The sequence below is a fragment of the Podarcis liolepis genome (assembly GCF_965112155.1).
Source record: "Podarcis liolepis genome assembly, chromosome: 8".
Classification (NCBI taxonomy): Eukaryota; Metazoa; Chordata; class Lepidosauria; order Squamata; family Lacertidae; genus Podarcis; species Podarcis liolepis.
This window is the reverse complement of record NC_139560.1, coordinates 8,155,988-8,174,185: the sequence shown is the minus strand read 5'-3', so window position 1 is coordinate 8,174,185 and position 18,198 is coordinate 8,155,988. Positions and strand designations below refer to the sequence as shown.

The 18,198-nt window shown below is 43.8% G+C and overlaps 1 protein-coding gene across 1 annotated transcript in view; it reads right to left on the bottom strand.

Moving 5' to 3' along the window:
* Window positions 1-1,011: 1,011 nt before the first annotated feature.
* Window positions 1,012-18,198, bottom strand: part of COL22A1 (collagen type XXII alpha 1 chain) — a 185,145-nt gene continuing 167,958 nt past the window's right edge. Inside the window, exons 54-65 of the mRNA XM_083516504.1 lie at window positions 17,446-17,490; window positions 16,559-16,612; window positions 15,482-15,535; window positions 14,393-14,446; window positions 12,581-12,652; window positions 12,334-12,369; window positions 11,778-11,822; window positions 10,954-11,133; window positions 9,231-9,297; window positions 8,158-8,340; window positions 6,425-6,502; window positions 1,012-4,863 (exon numbers count right to left, since the gene is read on the bottom strand). Coding sequence (XP_083372630.1) covers window positions 4,676-4,863; window positions 6,425-6,502; window positions 8,158-8,340; window positions 9,231-9,297; window positions 10,954-11,133; window positions 11,778-11,822; window positions 12,334-12,369; window positions 12,581-12,652; window positions 14,393-14,446; window positions 15,482-15,535; window positions 16,559-16,612; window positions 17,446-17,490 — 1,056 coding nt within the window. The 3' untranslated portion in view covers window positions 1,012-4,675. The remainder of the gene's footprint in view (window positions 4,864-6,424; window positions 6,503-8,157; window positions 8,341-9,230; window positions 9,298-10,953; window positions 11,134-11,777; window positions 11,823-12,333; window positions 12,370-12,580; window positions 12,653-14,392; window positions 14,447-15,481; window positions 15,536-16,558; window positions 16,613-17,445; window positions 17,491-18,198) is intronic.

Below are 18,198 nucleotides of genomic sequence, written 5' to 3'. Positions count from 1 at the left end.
TTCAGCATGAAAGATGTCCTTTCCTAGGTTGCCACCTCCAGAGCTTCTGAGGGTGGTGGAACAACTAAGAGGACTTGCCTCTGCCTATTTTAACACCAAAGCGGGGGGGGGGGGGGTCCTGTAGTGAAGGAGGTGTGAGCTTCTTGAAATGAGCCCAGAAATGAACTGGTAACCAATACAGCTGTTTTGAAACAGGGTTTATGTGAGAGTGGAACATAATCTGGCCACTGCATTTTGAAACAATTGAGGTTTTCGAGTCATCTTCAAGGGAAGCCCCATGCTGAGCGCATTGCAATAATATGCTTACCATATAATGCTAAATGTCAAAATAGGCTTCTAAGAAGTTTGCAAGGACAAAGGACAGTTACACAACCATTAGAATATAAACCTCAACAGTGGTATCTCTGGTTACGGACTTAATTCGTTCCGGAGGTCCGTTCTTAACCTGAAATTGTTCTTAACCTGAAGCACCACTTTAGCTAATGGGGCCTCTGGCTGCTGCCGCACCGCCACTGCATGATTTCTGTTCTCATCCTGCAGCAAAGTTCTTAACCTGAGGTACTATTTCTGGGTTAGTGGAGTCTGTAACCTGAAGCATATGTAACCTGAAGCATATGTAACCCGAGGTACCACTGTACAATATAATCCTCTCAATACATTAAAATAGAAACATTCGTAATAATAATAAAAATGCAATAAAAGGCATTCCTTGAAAACATAGCAATTAAAACTTGGGACTTAGGTGGAGAGATAATGTCTGTGTCACCAAATGTGTATTTAACAATATATGAAATATTTCATTTAGCAAGTTACAAAGGCTGGTATTTTATTAGCAAGGATGGACAAATACATCCATATCGGCTTCTGCTTTTTCAAACCTTAAGTTCCATTGGGCCCAGTGACATATCCATTTGTGATTTTTTTTTTCTTTAAAAAAAGTGTGCATGAAAATAAATAAGCATTTTTGTATGCATGCCTCTGGTAGCCTACCCATAAAGATAAATGGTGCTTTTTGAATATTTAATTTTATTAAATAATGCAAAATAACATGTATATACATTATAGCCTGAAATTATTCTGAGAGGGAAGGGTTTCAGGTGCCTGCAATCTTTTGTGCCAGAAATTCAGCACAGCACACAAAAGCAGTGGGCACGTGGGTGGGGAAGGGTTTAATAATTCCACTGAAAACAGCAGCCACCGCCTTAGTCAAATAGGACCATGAGGCAGTGTTGCAAAAGGGACCACTTACAAAGGACAGGAAACAAAAACTCATCACCAGCAAAATGCCCCCCTCCCCAATATTTAGTCCAACAAGAAAGAGACAAAGCTGCAAATCAAACTCCCTTAGAACATTTTGGCTAAGATATTTATTTGCCAGCAAAATACTTCTGAGATTTCTCCTTCAGAGACAACACAGGCATCATAATTATCTGGAATAGAGCCTGCTTGCTACAATCACAATAATTTAGACACTCCACAGATTATACTGTTGCATTTCTTCAAAAAAAGGAAAGCACTGATGCCATAAAACCCACATAAAAATAGCACCTTTGAAAATATATAAATAACATTTGTCTTTAACACTAAATCAACAGCACAGTCTAAGAGCTTCTTCCGTTGAAATGATGAACTTATTGCATGGACTTGTTGCCGGCTCCTCCACCACTACTATTGTCTCTATTGTACTTGGCTGCTTCAGAATCCGCAGGTTTAAAAAGCCAGCTCACTTAACAAAGGGGAAAACAAAAGCCCAACCATATGGCTGCCCCTTGGCTAATCTTGGCAAAGAAAACATTTGTAAACAAGAAGGCAATGGGTGCCAAACGGTATTTGTAAGATTTGTGCCATGGCATAGCCATGTGAGTTCAAAGCTCCATTATAGAACAATGGCTTTGCATGCATGAGGTTTCAGATTCAGTATTTCCAGTTTATATATTTTTCCAAAAAGATCTTAGGTACCCAAACTGGGAATGATTATCTGCCTGCAGTGGGGCTCTGGTGAGCTGACAGTCAGAATTTAATGGATCAAGAATCAAGTAGCATTGCATCATCCTAGAGCTGTGGAATTGACCTGGCAGATTTCCCATTGACTATATCTTCTCTCAGCATCCCGGATGCAATCCTGATTGCAGTGCCCCAGCGCAGGGATGCTCTGATCCCACCCAGGCAGTTCTGAGGTTGATTCCAGCATTGGAATTCAACTTCGGCTGGAATGGTTTCCTCTACCAACCACACCACCCAGCCAGCAAAATTAATGCCAGCTATTTCTCTGCTTTACATGCTCTACAACAGGCATTAGTAAACTTGGCCCTCCAGATGTTTTTGAGACTACAATTCCCATCATCCTTGGCCACTGGTCCTGTTAGCTAGGGATGATGGGAGTTGTAGTCCCAAAACATCAGGAGGGCCATGTTTGCCTATGCCTGCGCTACAAGGACCTGGATTCAGATACCAGGCCCTTTGGCAGACCAACTCTGCATTACAAAGATGCCTGCAAACATAACATGAAGGCTGGCAACTTCAACCCCACCATGTGGGAATCCCTCACAGAAGACCACAGTGCCTGGAGACAGACAGGTTGTTCATCCATAGCAGTGACCAGAGGAGGAATGACCACTGGGAGGGGTGCAGAGAGAAGAAGCCATTGTGTATCTACAGCAGCACAACCCAACACCGTCATCTTCCCCAGCTGCAACAAAACATGTCTCTCCTGTATCAGTCTCAACAGCCACAGCAAGCTCTGCAACATTCCAACAGCTTGACTCCTCCATTGCCTCCCAAGACAGATGGGTACCAACTATCTCACTGCTTCAGGAAAATCTTCCAATATGCTGTGGTATGTGATATTAAAGACGCAGTCCTAATATCCCAGGTTCATTCTTCAAGGATCACAGGTAGGACTGCAGTGGGACTGACTTCTGAGCAAACAAGTCAAGGATTGCACTATTAAAATGTGTGTGTGTGTTTTTTCATCTCACAAAATAACCAATTTACAGTGTTACCCACTCACCCTGAGCCTTGGGGAATTGAGCCAAATCAAGGCAAAAAATTAGGTTTGGACTGATACATTTTGCTGAAGAAGCAAATACTTGTTACATATATCCCCTCACTTTTATGTATTATTTATTTTGTTATTCATTGAATTTATATACCCGGAGGTCTCAGGGCGGTTAAAAAAAAAAGGCTTTTCCTCTGTCATTTTGTTTAATAATGACTGGATGCAGGTGTGCTGGGGAGACTCGGATGAAAATAAAGCAATAAATATTTAGGAGATGATGAGGGCAAAGACAGATTTTCAGTTACAGACCTGACTCTTTGATTCATGGGCCATTGCTTAATCACTGGAAAACGGAAGAGGTACAGAAGAAACGCACAGGGAAAAGTGGTACTTTACTCCCCCTTCTCCTGCCAGCCACTTTCCCTTCACCCTAGACATCCCCCCGCAGCTGAAACCTTCAGATGTGGGTGAGAAAAGCAGGTGGCCAGGGAGAAATGTATAGGAAGGTGAATGGGCAGTTGACAAGGCCTGTAAGGGGAGAGCTGTAGATCAGATGGTAGAACATTTGCACTGCATGTAGAAGGTCTGAGGTGATGACATCTCCTGGGACAGGCTCCCTGTCTGAAACGGTGACCTGCTACCAGCCACCGTAGACAATTCTAAGCAAGATGGACCAATGGCGAGACTTGACAGAAGGCAGATTCCTATGTCTACATTTAATTAGATCCCATATTCAAATCCATGAAGACTAGAGTCTTATTTTATTTTTAGGGGAAGGGCTCAGTGACAGAGCTACTGTTTTGCATGCAGGAAGCAGGGTCAGTCCCAGATTGTGCTGGGACAGACGCTTGATGGAAAAGCTTGGCAGCTGCTCCCTGACAGAGCAAGAAATGCTGTCTAGATGGACCAAGGAGAATCTGAGGCTCCTAATGACAAACCTATATGCAAATTGTAAGATCGCAATATAATCTATCACACTGCCTCCATGCTTTGTAAAGTGGGTATATTCCCTCTCTCTATCATACCGTTTAATATTAGCAGGTCCCTCTGCCTTACAACTTGGGCTAAACAAAGCCCTGAATAATTACATCTATGATCTTTAGACAGATAGGAGGTACCTCCAGCTAAGTAAATATCCTGTTCCAGAAACTGATTGTAATGGGTGTACAAATTTATATTGTTGCTCCTAATCTCCCGCTGCCACTTATGACTTATCCAGCCAGTATGCGACCTCTTTCTGTCACATTGTTCACTTCCAGGTCTCTATTGTGCCCCTAGCTTAGCCTTCAGAGATGATAATAATAAGAATTTTAAAAAATCAACAGCCAAAATGTCTTCTTTTTCAGCTCTAACAGGGATTCTTTCTATACTTCATTGACAATATTTATATATATATTTAAAAAACCTTCTTTTAAAAACTTTGAATTTGCCCTGATATTAGAGAAAACAAAAGCAAAACAAAGAGCACTTTTCACCTCATAAAAGAATAGCAATTTATAACTTCTTATTTATGATAAACTTGACCGACCGGCAGCATTGGATGGTTTTAATAGTCTACAAGGCCTCTCGAAAAGAAACAGAAGCAGGGAAAACAGGCGAGACCTCGCAACTTCCTTGCTGGCTTCAAGTTTCAGACGTAGGTCCATAGGAGGTCCATGAGCTTTGGGGCCTTGCCTTCTAAGGCCCCTTGACGTTGCTGGGCCTGGCAGCCAGGCTTGCATAGTAAGCACACTGAGAGGGGTCACATTGTCCATTGGCTCCTGGTGGCCCCTGGGGACCCATCAGTCCAGGAACGCCCGCTTCGCCCTGGGGGCCTGGTGATCCTGGCATCCCATCTTTGCCATAGCCAGGTTCACCTGGGACACCTAGGGAACAAAGCATTGTGGGTAAGCATCACTGCCACGTTGCTGCCAGTCTGACCAAACAGCGCCCGTGTTTGGATGGTCAGGCTAAGAAAAAAGGCAGCTTCACCTGCAAAATGAGCTGTTGTCTAAAGGTGGTTGAAAACAAAGCTGGACCAAAGCCAGCCATGGCAGCATCTTCATAATGAAAAGTCTGATGGGTACCAGATTGGCATGTGCATCTCATGGTCCATTCCAGATAAGGAAGGCACATGTGTGATAGTAAACTTTTTCACCAACAAGAGAAACACCCACTGCAGCTTCTGTCAGGAGCTTTTCCTACACTCGAGTAGGACCCTGGCAGAGACACATACCCAACTGGCATGTTCTTTCCCTCCTGGTCGATCATTCGGGAGCTTCAAAAGCTTTCTTCAGCCCAAATATCACAGCAACTGATGCCAACAGACATCAGCACACTTAGGGATCCGCAGAGTTTGTGCAGCTTGCGTAACAGACCTCAGCAACTCAGCATTTTGGCTAATCTACTTTATTTACATATAAACACACAGAGAGCACTGCGATATGGCTCCCTCTCTCTCTAGCATCAGACAGCAAAGAGAAAGAACAAAGGATAACATCCTGTCTCTGTCACTTCCTACTTTGTGGAGTCAAAACATACACCGTCATGTGATAGACAAAAATCCCATGACTGCAATCACGGAGCAGGAATTCTAACAGCTTCTACAGTGCTCTGGACACACACAGAGGCACACGTCTAGCTTCTAGGCAGCTGTCCACAAGTCTTGGCTTTGCAGAGCAACTGCAGCAACAGGGACAACCCCACCCTTCTGCTGGCTTATATACCCTCCCTTGACAGGTTGTGCTCCTGCAACCTGAGACTTCTCCTGCTTGGCAGTCACTGCTGCTCTTCCCACTTCAAGTCCCTCCTGGTTCTAGGAGACAGCAGGGACAGGGGAAGATGTGGAGTCTACTGACCCATCTGTTGACTGTGCTTTCCTCTGTCTCAGACTGCCCTAACTCTGTTCCCTTGCCCTGGCTCTTGCGTTGCGGGCAGCATCAAGCTTAATAATAATAATAATAATAATAATAATAATAATAATAATAATAATAATAATTTATTATTTATACCCTGCCCATCTGGCTGGGTTTCCCCAGCCTCTCTGGGTGGTTTCCAACAGAATATTAAAATACAATAATCTATTAAACATTGAAACCTTCCCTAAACAGGGCTGCCTTCAGCTGTCTTCTAAAGGTCTGGTAGTTGTGGTTCTCTTTGACATCTGGTGGGAGGGCGTTCCACAGGGCGGGTGCCACTACTGAGAAGGCCCTCTGCCTGGTTCCCTGTAACTTGGCTTCTCGCAGTGAGGGAACCACCAGAATGCCCTCAGCACTGGAACTCAGTGTCTGGGCAGAACGATGGAGGTGGAGATGCTCCTTCAGGTATAAATTACTAGTCCCCTATCCTGGTCGCCTGCCTCTGCCCCACACTCCTTGGAGCCCTGCCAGTCCCTGACAATGCTGCATTCTATCATGCCAAGTCAAAGCTGCTCATCCCTTCACTCACCTGGAATTCCTGGGGGACCAATTTCTCCCCTCTGGCCAACACCAGCATCTCCTTTCTCTCCTTTGTCTCCTCTCTCACCTGGGGGGAGAACGAAACAAAATTTGAGCAGCAGAGTTCAGAAGATAAAAAGGAAGAGGAACCTGACTAGGACCCATTCTACTCTCCAGTATGTTAACATTCATCACTCTGTTATAATGAGCTAAAAGCTTTTGGACTTAAAAAGAAACAAATACTTGTCTTTATGAGGTTTATTCTTTCCTGTTGTTAAAAATGGACAGTAAGAGAGTAATCCTATACAGTAAGCCCCATTGAGCTTGATTGCACTTATGTCCATTTACTGCATACATTTTTGGGTGTGAAAATGCCATGGAAATAATGCCCTGCTGGACATCTTCTGGAGAAGAAAAGGCTAGGGAGTAAACTCTACACAAATCTAGACTGAGGTCCCTAAGACAGTTGGATGACATCCTCCATGCCTCCTTCTGGAAATCTGACGTGCTGGGAACCAGAGGGCCCCATTCCTGCCTCTCTACTTGGTCATTTTATTGCCCTTTTTACCCATTGTTGTCTTTTTAATTGTATATAATGCTTGTTTTATGTTGCTATGGCCGTTGGCTAATGTGAATAGAGTTTATCTATCTATCCTGCCTCTCTCCACCTGGCCCAGGGCGTTATAAGAACTGCTGCTGCCCAGCAAGGACTGGGGTATTTTGGGGAAAGTTTTGTCAGGAGTTTTTGCTGTTGTTGATAGACAGCGTGGTGTACTGGTTAAGAGTGGTGGACTCGTAATCTGGTGAACCGGGTTTGCGTCTCCGCTCCTCCACATGCAGCTGCTGGGTGACCTTGAGCTAGTCACACTTCTTTGAAGTCTCTCAGCCCCACTCACCTCACAGAGTGTTTGTTGTGGGGGAGGAACAGTGGCGTAGCGTGGGGGGTGCAGGGGGGCCGGCCGCACCGGGCGCAACATCTGGGGGTTAGGGTTAGGGGGCGCAAATCCATGGGTTAGGGGGCGCAAATTACTTGCCTTGCCCCGGGTGCTGACAACCCATGCTACGCCACTGGGAAGGAAGGGAAAGGAGAATGTTAGCAGCTTTGAGACTCCTTAGGGTAGTGATAAAGCGGGATATCAAATCCAAACTCTAAAACTCTCATTTTTGTATCTTTGTTTTTATGTGGAAATGGTTCAGTTTGGTTACGTAGTTTTTGATGTGTTTTATTTATTTTTATGAATACTTTGCTATGTTTGTAACTATAAATCTTTTCATATTGTAAGCTGCCTTTAGCTCTGTTCTAACTGTGGAAAGGCAGTATACAAATAAAATGATGATGATGATGACAACACCTGCAACCAAGCTGGTGCCCAACATATTGTTCTGCTTTCCTCTTGACCACATCAGCAAGGCTGAGAGGGGGTTTTGGAATGTGGGCAGCCCAGAACCTCCATACACACTGCCTAGGCTTGTGCCCTAGGGAGGTCACTTTGGTGTTACTGGTCTCTGCAGTCACAGCAGGCGCTGTGATTCTCCAGTGGTTTGACCTCACTCCTGGAGTCTCTCAAGACAGACAGGTGCCAACAACACCTTGTTTTTCCAAGACTGACCTAGCTTTAGAATGTCATTATGCATCATTTCCTGTTGCAGAAACTCTCTTCTCGTTCCAGCTGTTTGCAAATATTAATTCTGAGTTCTCCATCTCAGCTCAGTCTCTGCTCACCGTACTTAAGGCTCACTCACCTTTGGGGCCCATCGGTCCTGCTGGTCCTTCTGAACCAGGCTGTCCAGGCCTGCCAGGTTCTCCTGGAGGACCTCCTCTGCCTGGAGGGCCTTCTTTACCAGGTTCTCCTGGAGGCCCTGGTCTACCCTGAGGTGCTTTGACGTGGGCTGGCTGCATCTGGCTTATGAGGTAGGGCAGTCTGGCTGCAGGAAAACATAGAGAAGGTTATTATGCATGGGGGCTGGAAAAAGAAGGGGAAATGTTGGAGTCAATGACCAGAGAATAACTTCCCGCAAGCCTTCCTTACCCCTATCAGCTGTTCCCTGAATGCTTAGCTAAGAAATCCTTGGGGCTCCTGGACAAAACCTTGTTCTACATTCTTTTCCTTAGTCCTTTTCAGATGCATTATAAGTTGGGCTCTTGATACTCAGCTTAATACTGTGTTTCATTTTCAAAATTGTACACCAGGAAAGCGTAATTCAGTGACCTGTACATATTTGCAATAGTTCCCTTGCTTTTCATTATTCAGATTTTGATGGTCATGTCAAGAGGTTAGTAATATGAAAGGTACTAAAGCCTCACCTAAAACTACTGGAAAACCTGTCCAAACTTAGTACTAGAAACTTTATTCTTTTAACAACAACAAAAATTATAATTCTCAGGATGTTGAACTTTGCATTGAATCAGAGTGAACATGCAGCTTCAGGGAACAGGAATTAGACTTTCTCTCTTCCTGCCCTATGCCTTCCCTGGAGGCTGCCCCAATTCCCTTGAGAAGATTTTGAGGGTGAATGGGGTATGGTGGAGGACAGCGAAGGAAAGGGAAGTCTTGGAGCACAAGTGGTAGTGAGATGAATCCTTTTTTTTTAAGCAAGACATTTTTGGTCCATTTCATAAACCCATATGCTGAAAATCATCCTCAATCTTGGCTGAACCATCTCAGTCCAGGTCTAGTTGCGCGCTCTCTCTCTCTATATATATATACTATTTTAGTTTCTCCTTAACTGTCTGGATTCCCATGTACACATCTAGGTCTCTTGCAACCATATTATACATGTAGGGGGTATCTCAGTCACTTTGTAATCATTCTCACCATCAAGTTGTTTTCCTAGCTCTTCCTGGATGAGCCTTCGCAGAGTTTCCACTGATGGAGTGTCCCCCTAAGGAAGGAAGGAAGGAAGGAAGGAAGGAAGGAAGGAAGGAAGGAAGGGAGAGTTCAATGTTCCAACAATATTTGTGGCTTATGTGATAGGGAGACTTGAGGATTTTTATTTTTATTTTTGCAAATTCCAGTGTGAAGCTGACCTGAAACACACCTCCATTTTCCTCTTGAAATTGCAGCTCAAGTAATAACATGCTAATTGCCTGTAATCTTTTCTGTGCAGATTTGGATAGATGAGTTTTTCATTCTTCTACTCCCCTTACTAGCTGAACAGTGCTTAATGCAAGTCCTGTTATATTAGGACTAGGACTGAACAAGTGTGGAAATTATCTCCATATATTGCATTTTCAACTTGAAGAAAGCCTCAGGAACCTTTCAAGGTAATAGATGTCCTTATTTTCCAATTAGCAGAAAAATGGCAATTGCACGAATCTCCAAAAATACTCTGTTATATTTTTAAATAAAAAACAACCTCATAATCATTGGTGCAAATTAATATTTTTCCCCAGTGTATGCTCATGAAAAATTAATTCTAGAAGGTTTTTTTGTTTTTGTTTGTAGGGGAGCTTGAGGCCAATAATCATGAGTCAATGTCAACAGAAAATGTTCTTTTCTTATTGTTAAGGTCACCATCACTGTTACCAGCAATCTGTTAAGGGTAGAGGGACTCTTGACAGTACATGGATGCAAGTCCCTTTTAGGATGCTCATGTGTCCTTCTTTATAGAGCACATTCATTTAGCTTAAGGGCTGCCCAGTTTCAATCCAGTTGCAAGAGAGCAATAGGGATCTCAAAGTTGCCAGTGAACAATTAGAAACACCATGGGAATAGGCTAGGCAAGCACATGGGTCCCCTGGCCCCAGTTTTCCCCACTATGTTGAGATGCACTGTACTTATAATAACAACAACAATTTTATTATTTGTACCCCACCCATCTGACTGGGTTGCCCTAGCCACCATGGGTGGCTTCCTACAAATATAAAAGCATAATAAAACATCAAACAGTGAAAACTTCCATATACAGGGCTGTCTTCAGATTTCTCTGAAAGGTTGCATAGTTACTTATCTCCTTGACATATAGTGGGAGGGGATTCCATGGGAGGGGTGCCACTGCCAAGAAGGCCCTCTGCCTGGTTTCCTGTAACCACACTTCCTGCAGTGAGGGAACTGCCAGAAGGCCCTTGGAGCTGGACTTCAGAGCAATGGCTGAGCAATGGAGGTGGAGACGCTCCTTTGGGTATATCAGGCCAATGCCATTTAGGGCTTTAAAGGTCAGCACCAACACTTTGAATTGTGCTTGGAAGCGTACTGGGATCCAATGCAGGTCTTTCAGGACTGGTGTTATATGGTCCCAGCAGCCTCTTCCAGTCACCAGTCTAGCTGACACATTCTGGATTAGTTGTAGCCCCCGATTCACCTTCAAAGGTAGTCCCCCCACTGTTGCAGTATACTTCCTATTTAAATTATAGTATGCATTTCTAAAGTTGTATCAATATGCATTAACATATGCGAAGCTGTGGCCCCTCTTCTTCTTCTTTGAATGTGTGTGTAAATGCCTCTTTTTTCTTTTTAAAAAACACGATTGACATAACTGACAGAAAACTAAAATGTTGTCTTATACCTTCTCCCAAAATCCAGTTTTAACATGACTCACCCTAGGCCCAGGAAATCCAGGTTGTCCTGGAGGACCGGGGGGTCCAGACTGCCCTGTGTCCCCTGGTGGTCCCGGTTGACCCATTAATCCAGTGTGTCCCTTGCGCCCGGGAATCCCAGGATCACCAGGTGGACCTTTCTCTCCAGCTGTGCCTTTTTCACCTTTAGTGCCAGGATCCCCCTGTTGGATAAAAACAGCATAGAATCAAAGAATGGTAGAGTTGGAAGTGATCGACAGGATCGCCCAACCCCTGGAAATGCAGGAATCTCGACTAGAATAGAATCAGAGAACTGCAGAGTTGGAAGAAAAGAACAGAGCCTTCAGCAAAGAGCTTTGCAAAGTGTGCCAGATAGATGGGCTGTGGACAAGGTTGTGATATTGCTCCATTAGACTGAAAGGGGGAGATTGAAACAGGCTATGCCTGAAAAAAGAAATGCTCATGGGAGGGAAGACTACCCTTCAGAGGACCATCTTGTCCCAGTAGGCTTTTCTCCATAAGTATGTTTTTTGTCCAGGCAGCTAGCATATCTCAAAAGCTTCCCAGGACCAAGAAAGAAACAGACATTTGGGTGGCCACGGACCTGAGATATTTGCAATCTGTCAAGCTGGTTGAATCTGGGTAGGCTCGGAGATATGCCAAATCTTAACCTTCAGTTATAGGGGATATCACTCCACTTATTTATGAGCAAGCCTGATGTAAGCCACAAGTGTCTTGCCCATCTCTCATGCATTAAGGAAATGATTTCTGGCAGCATCACCCAGACTGCCCTGGGCACTTCCCCAATGTTGCTCAACATCGACATTCGTGAAGCTCTCCAGCTTACCCTGTCACCTTTGTCTCCAACACCACCTGGCTTCCCTGGAGTGCCCTGCAAGGAAATAAAGAGGTCTGAAATAGGAAGAGCCAATTAAAAAAAAATGAAGAAGAAAATATAATGTTGCTACTTTTGGTGCTGCCAGAAGGGGCTTAATTTGCAAGTGGATCATTGAGATACTGCAAACAGATCACTAGGAACTTTTTTAAAACTTATCAATTTCTTCTCACCCTCCAAAAACAAATTCAGATTAAATTAGAGAGTGTGCATGTCATATGGACTAGCATTTTTATGGGGAAAAGCAGGGTTTGTAAGGGTGTGGTTGAGGAAGGGGAGAGTGACAAGGCCACATGGAGAGGCCCGCAGGGCCAAATTTGAACCCCAAGACCCTTCCCCTGTTGTAATAGAACCTCCCACCCATCCAAAACCAAGAGGAAAAGCAATTTGGAGAGATTTAAAGAAGTTTTGCACCTGGGGAAAGTGCATGCAGAGAATTAAGGAAGAACAACAAAAGGGAGTTGTGCTCTTGTTTCATGTCATCTTACAAAGACGTCAAAACACACACCTCTTTCCCTGGGATGCCCTTTTCACCTGGTTCTCCCTGTGAAATAGAAAGCACAAAAAGGATAAGAGCCACACAGTCAGAAGCTACTTCTGATAACCCAGCGCCACTTGGTGAAATTCCCTTTGGGCTTTGGGCTCCTGAAGCCTCCTTCACAGAGTTCTAGCGGGTGACACTGAGCAATTACAGACAAATGAGATCCTATTATTAGTTCTGTCTGCTGTGTGACCAAAATTGGTTTGCTGCTTACAGGAGGTCCTCGCGGCCCGATGAATCCAGGGAGTCCTGCACTGCCGGTTTCCCCTTTGCTTCCTTTGGGACCCTGGGAATATGAAGAAGAAGAAAAAAGAATAAAGTAAGAAACAGATGCTGGTTGATATTCTGATCAGTGTCATTAAAGATGTGGGAGGACCTACAGACAAATCGCAGATTGCATGATGGCTAGATAGTCACAAACAAAGGATGACTATTCCACTCTATCACTTGGAAAGACAGGCGAACTAATACTAGTGTGATGGAAGAAGCAAAGATCCCCAATGTTGAAGCAATGATTCTTCAACATCAACTTCGTCGGACTGGTCATGTTGTGCGGATGCCTGATTATCGTCTTCCAAAGCACCTACTCTATTCCCAACTTAAAAATGGAAAGTGTAATATTGCTGGTCAACAAAAGAGGTTTATAGGCTGTCTCAAGGCAAATCTAAAAAAAAAAAAAAAGTAGTATAAACACCAACACTTGCCTGTGAGCGCTCCAATTGGAGAACAGCCTTTACCAAAGGTGTCATGGGCTTTGAAGATATTCAAACTCAGGACGCAAGGGAGAATCGTTCTAAGAGGAAGACACGCTTGGCAAATCCACACCGTGATCTACTCCCGCCCAGAAACCAATGTCCCCACTGTGGAAGGATGTGTGGATCTAGAATTGGCCTCCACAGTCACTTACAGACTCATTGTTAAAACTGTGTTTATGGAAGACAATCTTACTCGGCTATGAGTGATCGCCAAAGAAGAAGATCCTGTTTATTGGTTATTCAGATGCAGCCCCTTTTGTTGATAAGAAACTGATGGGTCTGCAGATATGGCTCAAATAAAGTGATGAGAGAATGACAAACAGGTTTCTCTGCATGCCTTCATACGGTTCACCTTTCTTGAAGCCTTGTCAAAGGACTACTTGATTCCAAAAGGGGCTTGTTGGATTCAGTCACCTGGATATGACCTGTCATTTCCCAGAACCCCACATTTTAGCTGTGCTAATGCTTGCCCTCCAACTTCCTGAAATGGAAGCCTGCCAGATCCATACTGGACACTTTCCAAGCATTTGATCTTCTCAGCCAGTTGCACATTTCTTCTCTAGAAGGCTGCCAGCTTGGTCTGATTTCAATATATCCCACGGATAAAGCACACCATTATTTCTTCTCCATTTGGCAATAAATCACAGCATGTAACAACCACTCATCCTGCTTCACTCATTCATTTATTTCATTTGTATCTCACCTTTTTTCTCTAAGATGTCATACATAGTTCTCTCCATCCTCATATAATCCCCATGACAACCCCATGATGTCAGTTGGGCTGAGAGGCAGTAAGATGGCCAAGTGAACCTTGGTCTCCCAGCTCCTAGTCCAATACTCTAACCACTACACCACACTGCTTGTAATGAGTAAAAAGGCAAAGGTACCCCTGCCCGTACGGGCCAGTCGTGTCCGACTCTAGGGTTGTGTGCCCATCTCACTTAAGAGGCCGGGGGTCAGCACTGTCCGGAGACACTTCCAGGTCACGTGCCCAGCGTGACGAGGTTGCGCTGGCAAGCCAGCACCAGCGCAGCACACGGAAACACTGTTTACCTTCCCGCTATAAAGCGGTACCTATTTATCTACTTGCCCTTAAGGGTGCTTTCGAACTGCTAGGTGGGCAGGAGCTGGGAACGAAAGACGGGAGCTCACCCCGCCGCGGGGATTCGAACCGCCGACCATGCGATCGGCAAGCCCTAGGCACTGAGGTTTTACCCACAGCGCCACCTGCGTCCCTGTAATGAGTAAGGGACAACAAATGTTGTACTTACTGGGTTACCTGGAGACCCTGCTTCTCCTGGGGGCCCTGGTGGTCCACTCTTGCCCTGGCGGAAGGGGAAAAAACAGTTAGTAGTCTTTTTAAGAACATTTTAAGAACTTTAAAAAAGAATTTTATAAGTTTTGTGTCTTCGTTTCTCAATTTGTTTCTCAGTTACATGGTTTTGTAAGCATTGTGGCATTTTATGCATTGTGACTTGCAGTTACTTTTATTGATCGTAGTTTAGTAATTATTCATTGTAATTGTTTAGAGTGAATCTCTGTTTAATTATTATTTACTGATGTTTTGAGAGTTGATTTTACTGTGTGCTATTATATTCTACTAGATTATTGAATGTTACTTTATTTGATATAAATTGTGCCATTTTTAAGTTATGTTTTATTACGACTTTCTGTACTGGGTCAGATTGCTCTAAGAGTCCATTCTGAGTCCACCCGCCTTGTGGAACGCCCTCCCACCAGATGTCAAAGAGAAAAATAACTACCAAACTTTTAGAAGACATCTAAAGGCAGCCCTGTTTAGGGAAGCTTTTAATGTTTAAAAGGTTATTGTATTTTAGTGTTTTGTTGGAAGCCGCCCAGAGTGGCTGGGGAAACCCAGGCAGATGGGCGGGGTATAAATACATTATTATTATTATTATTATTATTATTATTATTATTATTATTATTATTAGTGTTCTTGTCTATTTTGTTGCTTTAAACTTCCTTATGTATAGTAATATAGGAAGGCAGTATACGAATTAGAAGTGAAATGGAAGAAAAGAAAAGAAAAGAAAATGAAATGGAACTTGGGAAGAAGAGACAAAAGACCTACAATTGGAAACATTTCCACACTGGGTTATGCATACATTTGCACAATGAGTCCAATTCTGGTTTGTGCACAAAGTCGTGCATACATTGGATTGTTTGCCCTAAGAGGCGCAAACAGTAAATTTCACTTTTCATGTTCAGAAAGGCCAGATTCCTTTCCTCCCTCTCCCCTCATCCCTCCAGAGTCCCTTGTACCACTTAGACAACTCCGCTGGGACCCAGTGGGATGTTTCACACATATTACCCAAAAGCCATAGGGAGAAACAACTCACCGCGATTCCTCTGAGCCCACGTGGGCCCTGGGGTCCTGCAGGGCCTGGATCCCCCTGCAGCACAAGAGTAAAAGAGGCTGGGGTGAGAAAGAGTCATTTCTAAAGGCAAAGGACCCCTGGACGGTTAAGTCCAGTCAAAGGTGACTATGGGGTGTAGCACTCATCTAGCTTTCAGGCCAAGGGAGCCAGCATTTGAGCACAAACAGCTTTCCATGTCATGTAGCCAGCAGAACTACACAGCTTCTGGTGCAATGGAACACCGTGATGGAAACCAGAGTGCACGGAAATGCCGTTTACCTTCCCACCACAGCGGTGCCTATTTATCTACTTGCACTGGCGTGCTTTCAACTGCTAGGTTGGCAGGAGCTGGGACAGAGCAACGGGAGCTCACCCCGTCACAGGGATTCGAACCGCCGACCTTCCGATCAGCAAGCCCAAGAGGCTCAGTGGTTTAGACCACAGCACCACCAGTGCCCCTATAATCATCATAGTCAACGAGTGGCTTGCCTGTCTGGATGAGGTGTACTTTAACATGTTTACAGATGAGAAAGGAAGTCAGTTGCAAGCTGGATATATTGTCCAACTTGTGAGCGAGGACTGACTCATTTTTCCCTGAAAGGTAACCAAGATAATAACAAAAAAGCTAGAATCTTATTAAAATCAAGGAGCAAGATGGTAATAGAACCAAAGAGGAAAGCGAAACAAACACAAAACAGGGATGGCCTCATTCTGAGAGAAAATTCATCCCTATTATATCAAGCATGTTCTCATGGCAGCATTGTCTGCTATGTTTTGTTCCAGAGATGCCAAAGAAGAAAAACTTCAGCCTCTCCCTAGCAGAGAGCACACATACCTTCTGTGAATGCCCCTGTTAAATGGTATGGGCCCAACCCATTCTCATTTACCACTTCCATGTACTTCTTGAAATTTCAGGTTTTGAAATGTGGACTTGGAATGATGTAAAGTCAACGTTGCAGAGTTGTGGCAGTACTTCATTTCAGCCCAGACCCTAATAACACCCCCCCATCATGTGCAGAACCATAAGAGTTCTTATTGAAGCCTTGGTGGCACACTTACATCTTTTCCAGGTTGCCCTTCGCGGCCAGGGGGCCCTGATGGACCTGGTTCTCCCTACAACAGACAAGGGTGGGAGGGAGAAAATTAGAGGTTAGAACAATATGGAAGTTCCATAAAGATTCCTAATGACTCAAATATGTGAATTGAGTGCTCGCTTCAGCAGCACATATACTAAAATTGGAACGATACAGAGAAGATTAGCATGGCCCCTGTGCAAGGATGACATGCAAATTCGTGAAGCGTTCCATATTTTTAATTAATGAATGTTAAAATGATGTTGGACTGAAAATAAGTGGTTTTGGTATTAAGGCTAATAAGAATATGTAAATATAGATAGTTATATGGATGAAAATATATAGTTATAATAGGTTAAGAATATAGAGTAAAGATAAATGAAAGAGGGCAAGGATTTGCTGAAAGGACTTTGTAAACGGGAATACAAAAAGGGGAGGTGTGAGGAGGTCAAGGAAATAAGCAAATGAACCTAAAGATATTGAAAAATGGATTATTTCTTTTTAAAGATTTTTTTTCTTTTTTCTTCTTCTTCTTTTAACTACCTGTTTTGTTTTGTTTTTTTGTATTTTGTATCACACTGTTTTCTTTTGTGTAAAATCTCAATAAATATTTTATAAAAAAAAACAAATATGTGAATTGAACTTCCACAGATGGCTGTCCCAAAACTGGACTCAATTTATGAGCAGGTATTGATAGGGTCATTGACAGGACTTGACTCTAGTCCTGGTAACAATGAAGCTTCAGCCATCAATGTTAACTATGAAGCCATTACCCCTGAAGTACTCAACACTGGTGATAGAAGAGATCTTCTTGTGGGCGACTCTGCCCATCCCAACCACTGAGTCAAACTGAAGGTCCAGTGCATTGCTCACCCTTGAGCCAGGTGGTCCTGCGTCTCCTCTCGGTCCCTTAAAACCCTGAAAGGTGAAATGGAGAGATACGTAAAAGGTTATTCCTTATATGCATTTTAAAGGGCCTTCTAAGTTACAGCTTTCTTCCACCATGGAGCTCAAGGCAATGGGGTAGGAGAGCTGGAAATAATATTTCACATCTGACAACCAATATGCCTCTTTCTTTTCAGACAGAGTCCTTAAAAACCTTGGCCACAAATTTTCATGGCTAATAATAATAATAATAATTTATGGGTTTCTCCAGCCACTCTGGGCGGCTTCCAACAGAATATTAAAATACAATAGCCTATTAAACATTAAAAGCTTCCCTAAAAGTTTGGTAGTTGTTTTTCTCTTTGACATCTGGTGGGAGGGCGTTCCACAGGGCAGGTGCCACTACTGAGAAGGCCCTCTGCCTGGTTCTCTATAACTTGGCTTCTCACAGCGAGGGAATCACCAGAAGGCCCTCGGCACTGGACCTCAGTGTTTGGGCAGAACGATGGGTGTGGAGATGCTCCTTCAGGTATACTGAACCAGCATTGTTTCATTCCAGAAGATTGTTCGACTTCCAAAATGTTCAGGAACCAAGGCATGGATTCCGATTGGCTGCAGGAAGCTCCTACAGCCAATTGAAAGCCATGGAAGTCACGGCGGACGTTCGGGTTCCAAAGAACATTTGCAAACCACAACATTCACTTCTAGGTTTGTGGCATTTGGGAGCCAAAACGTTCAACT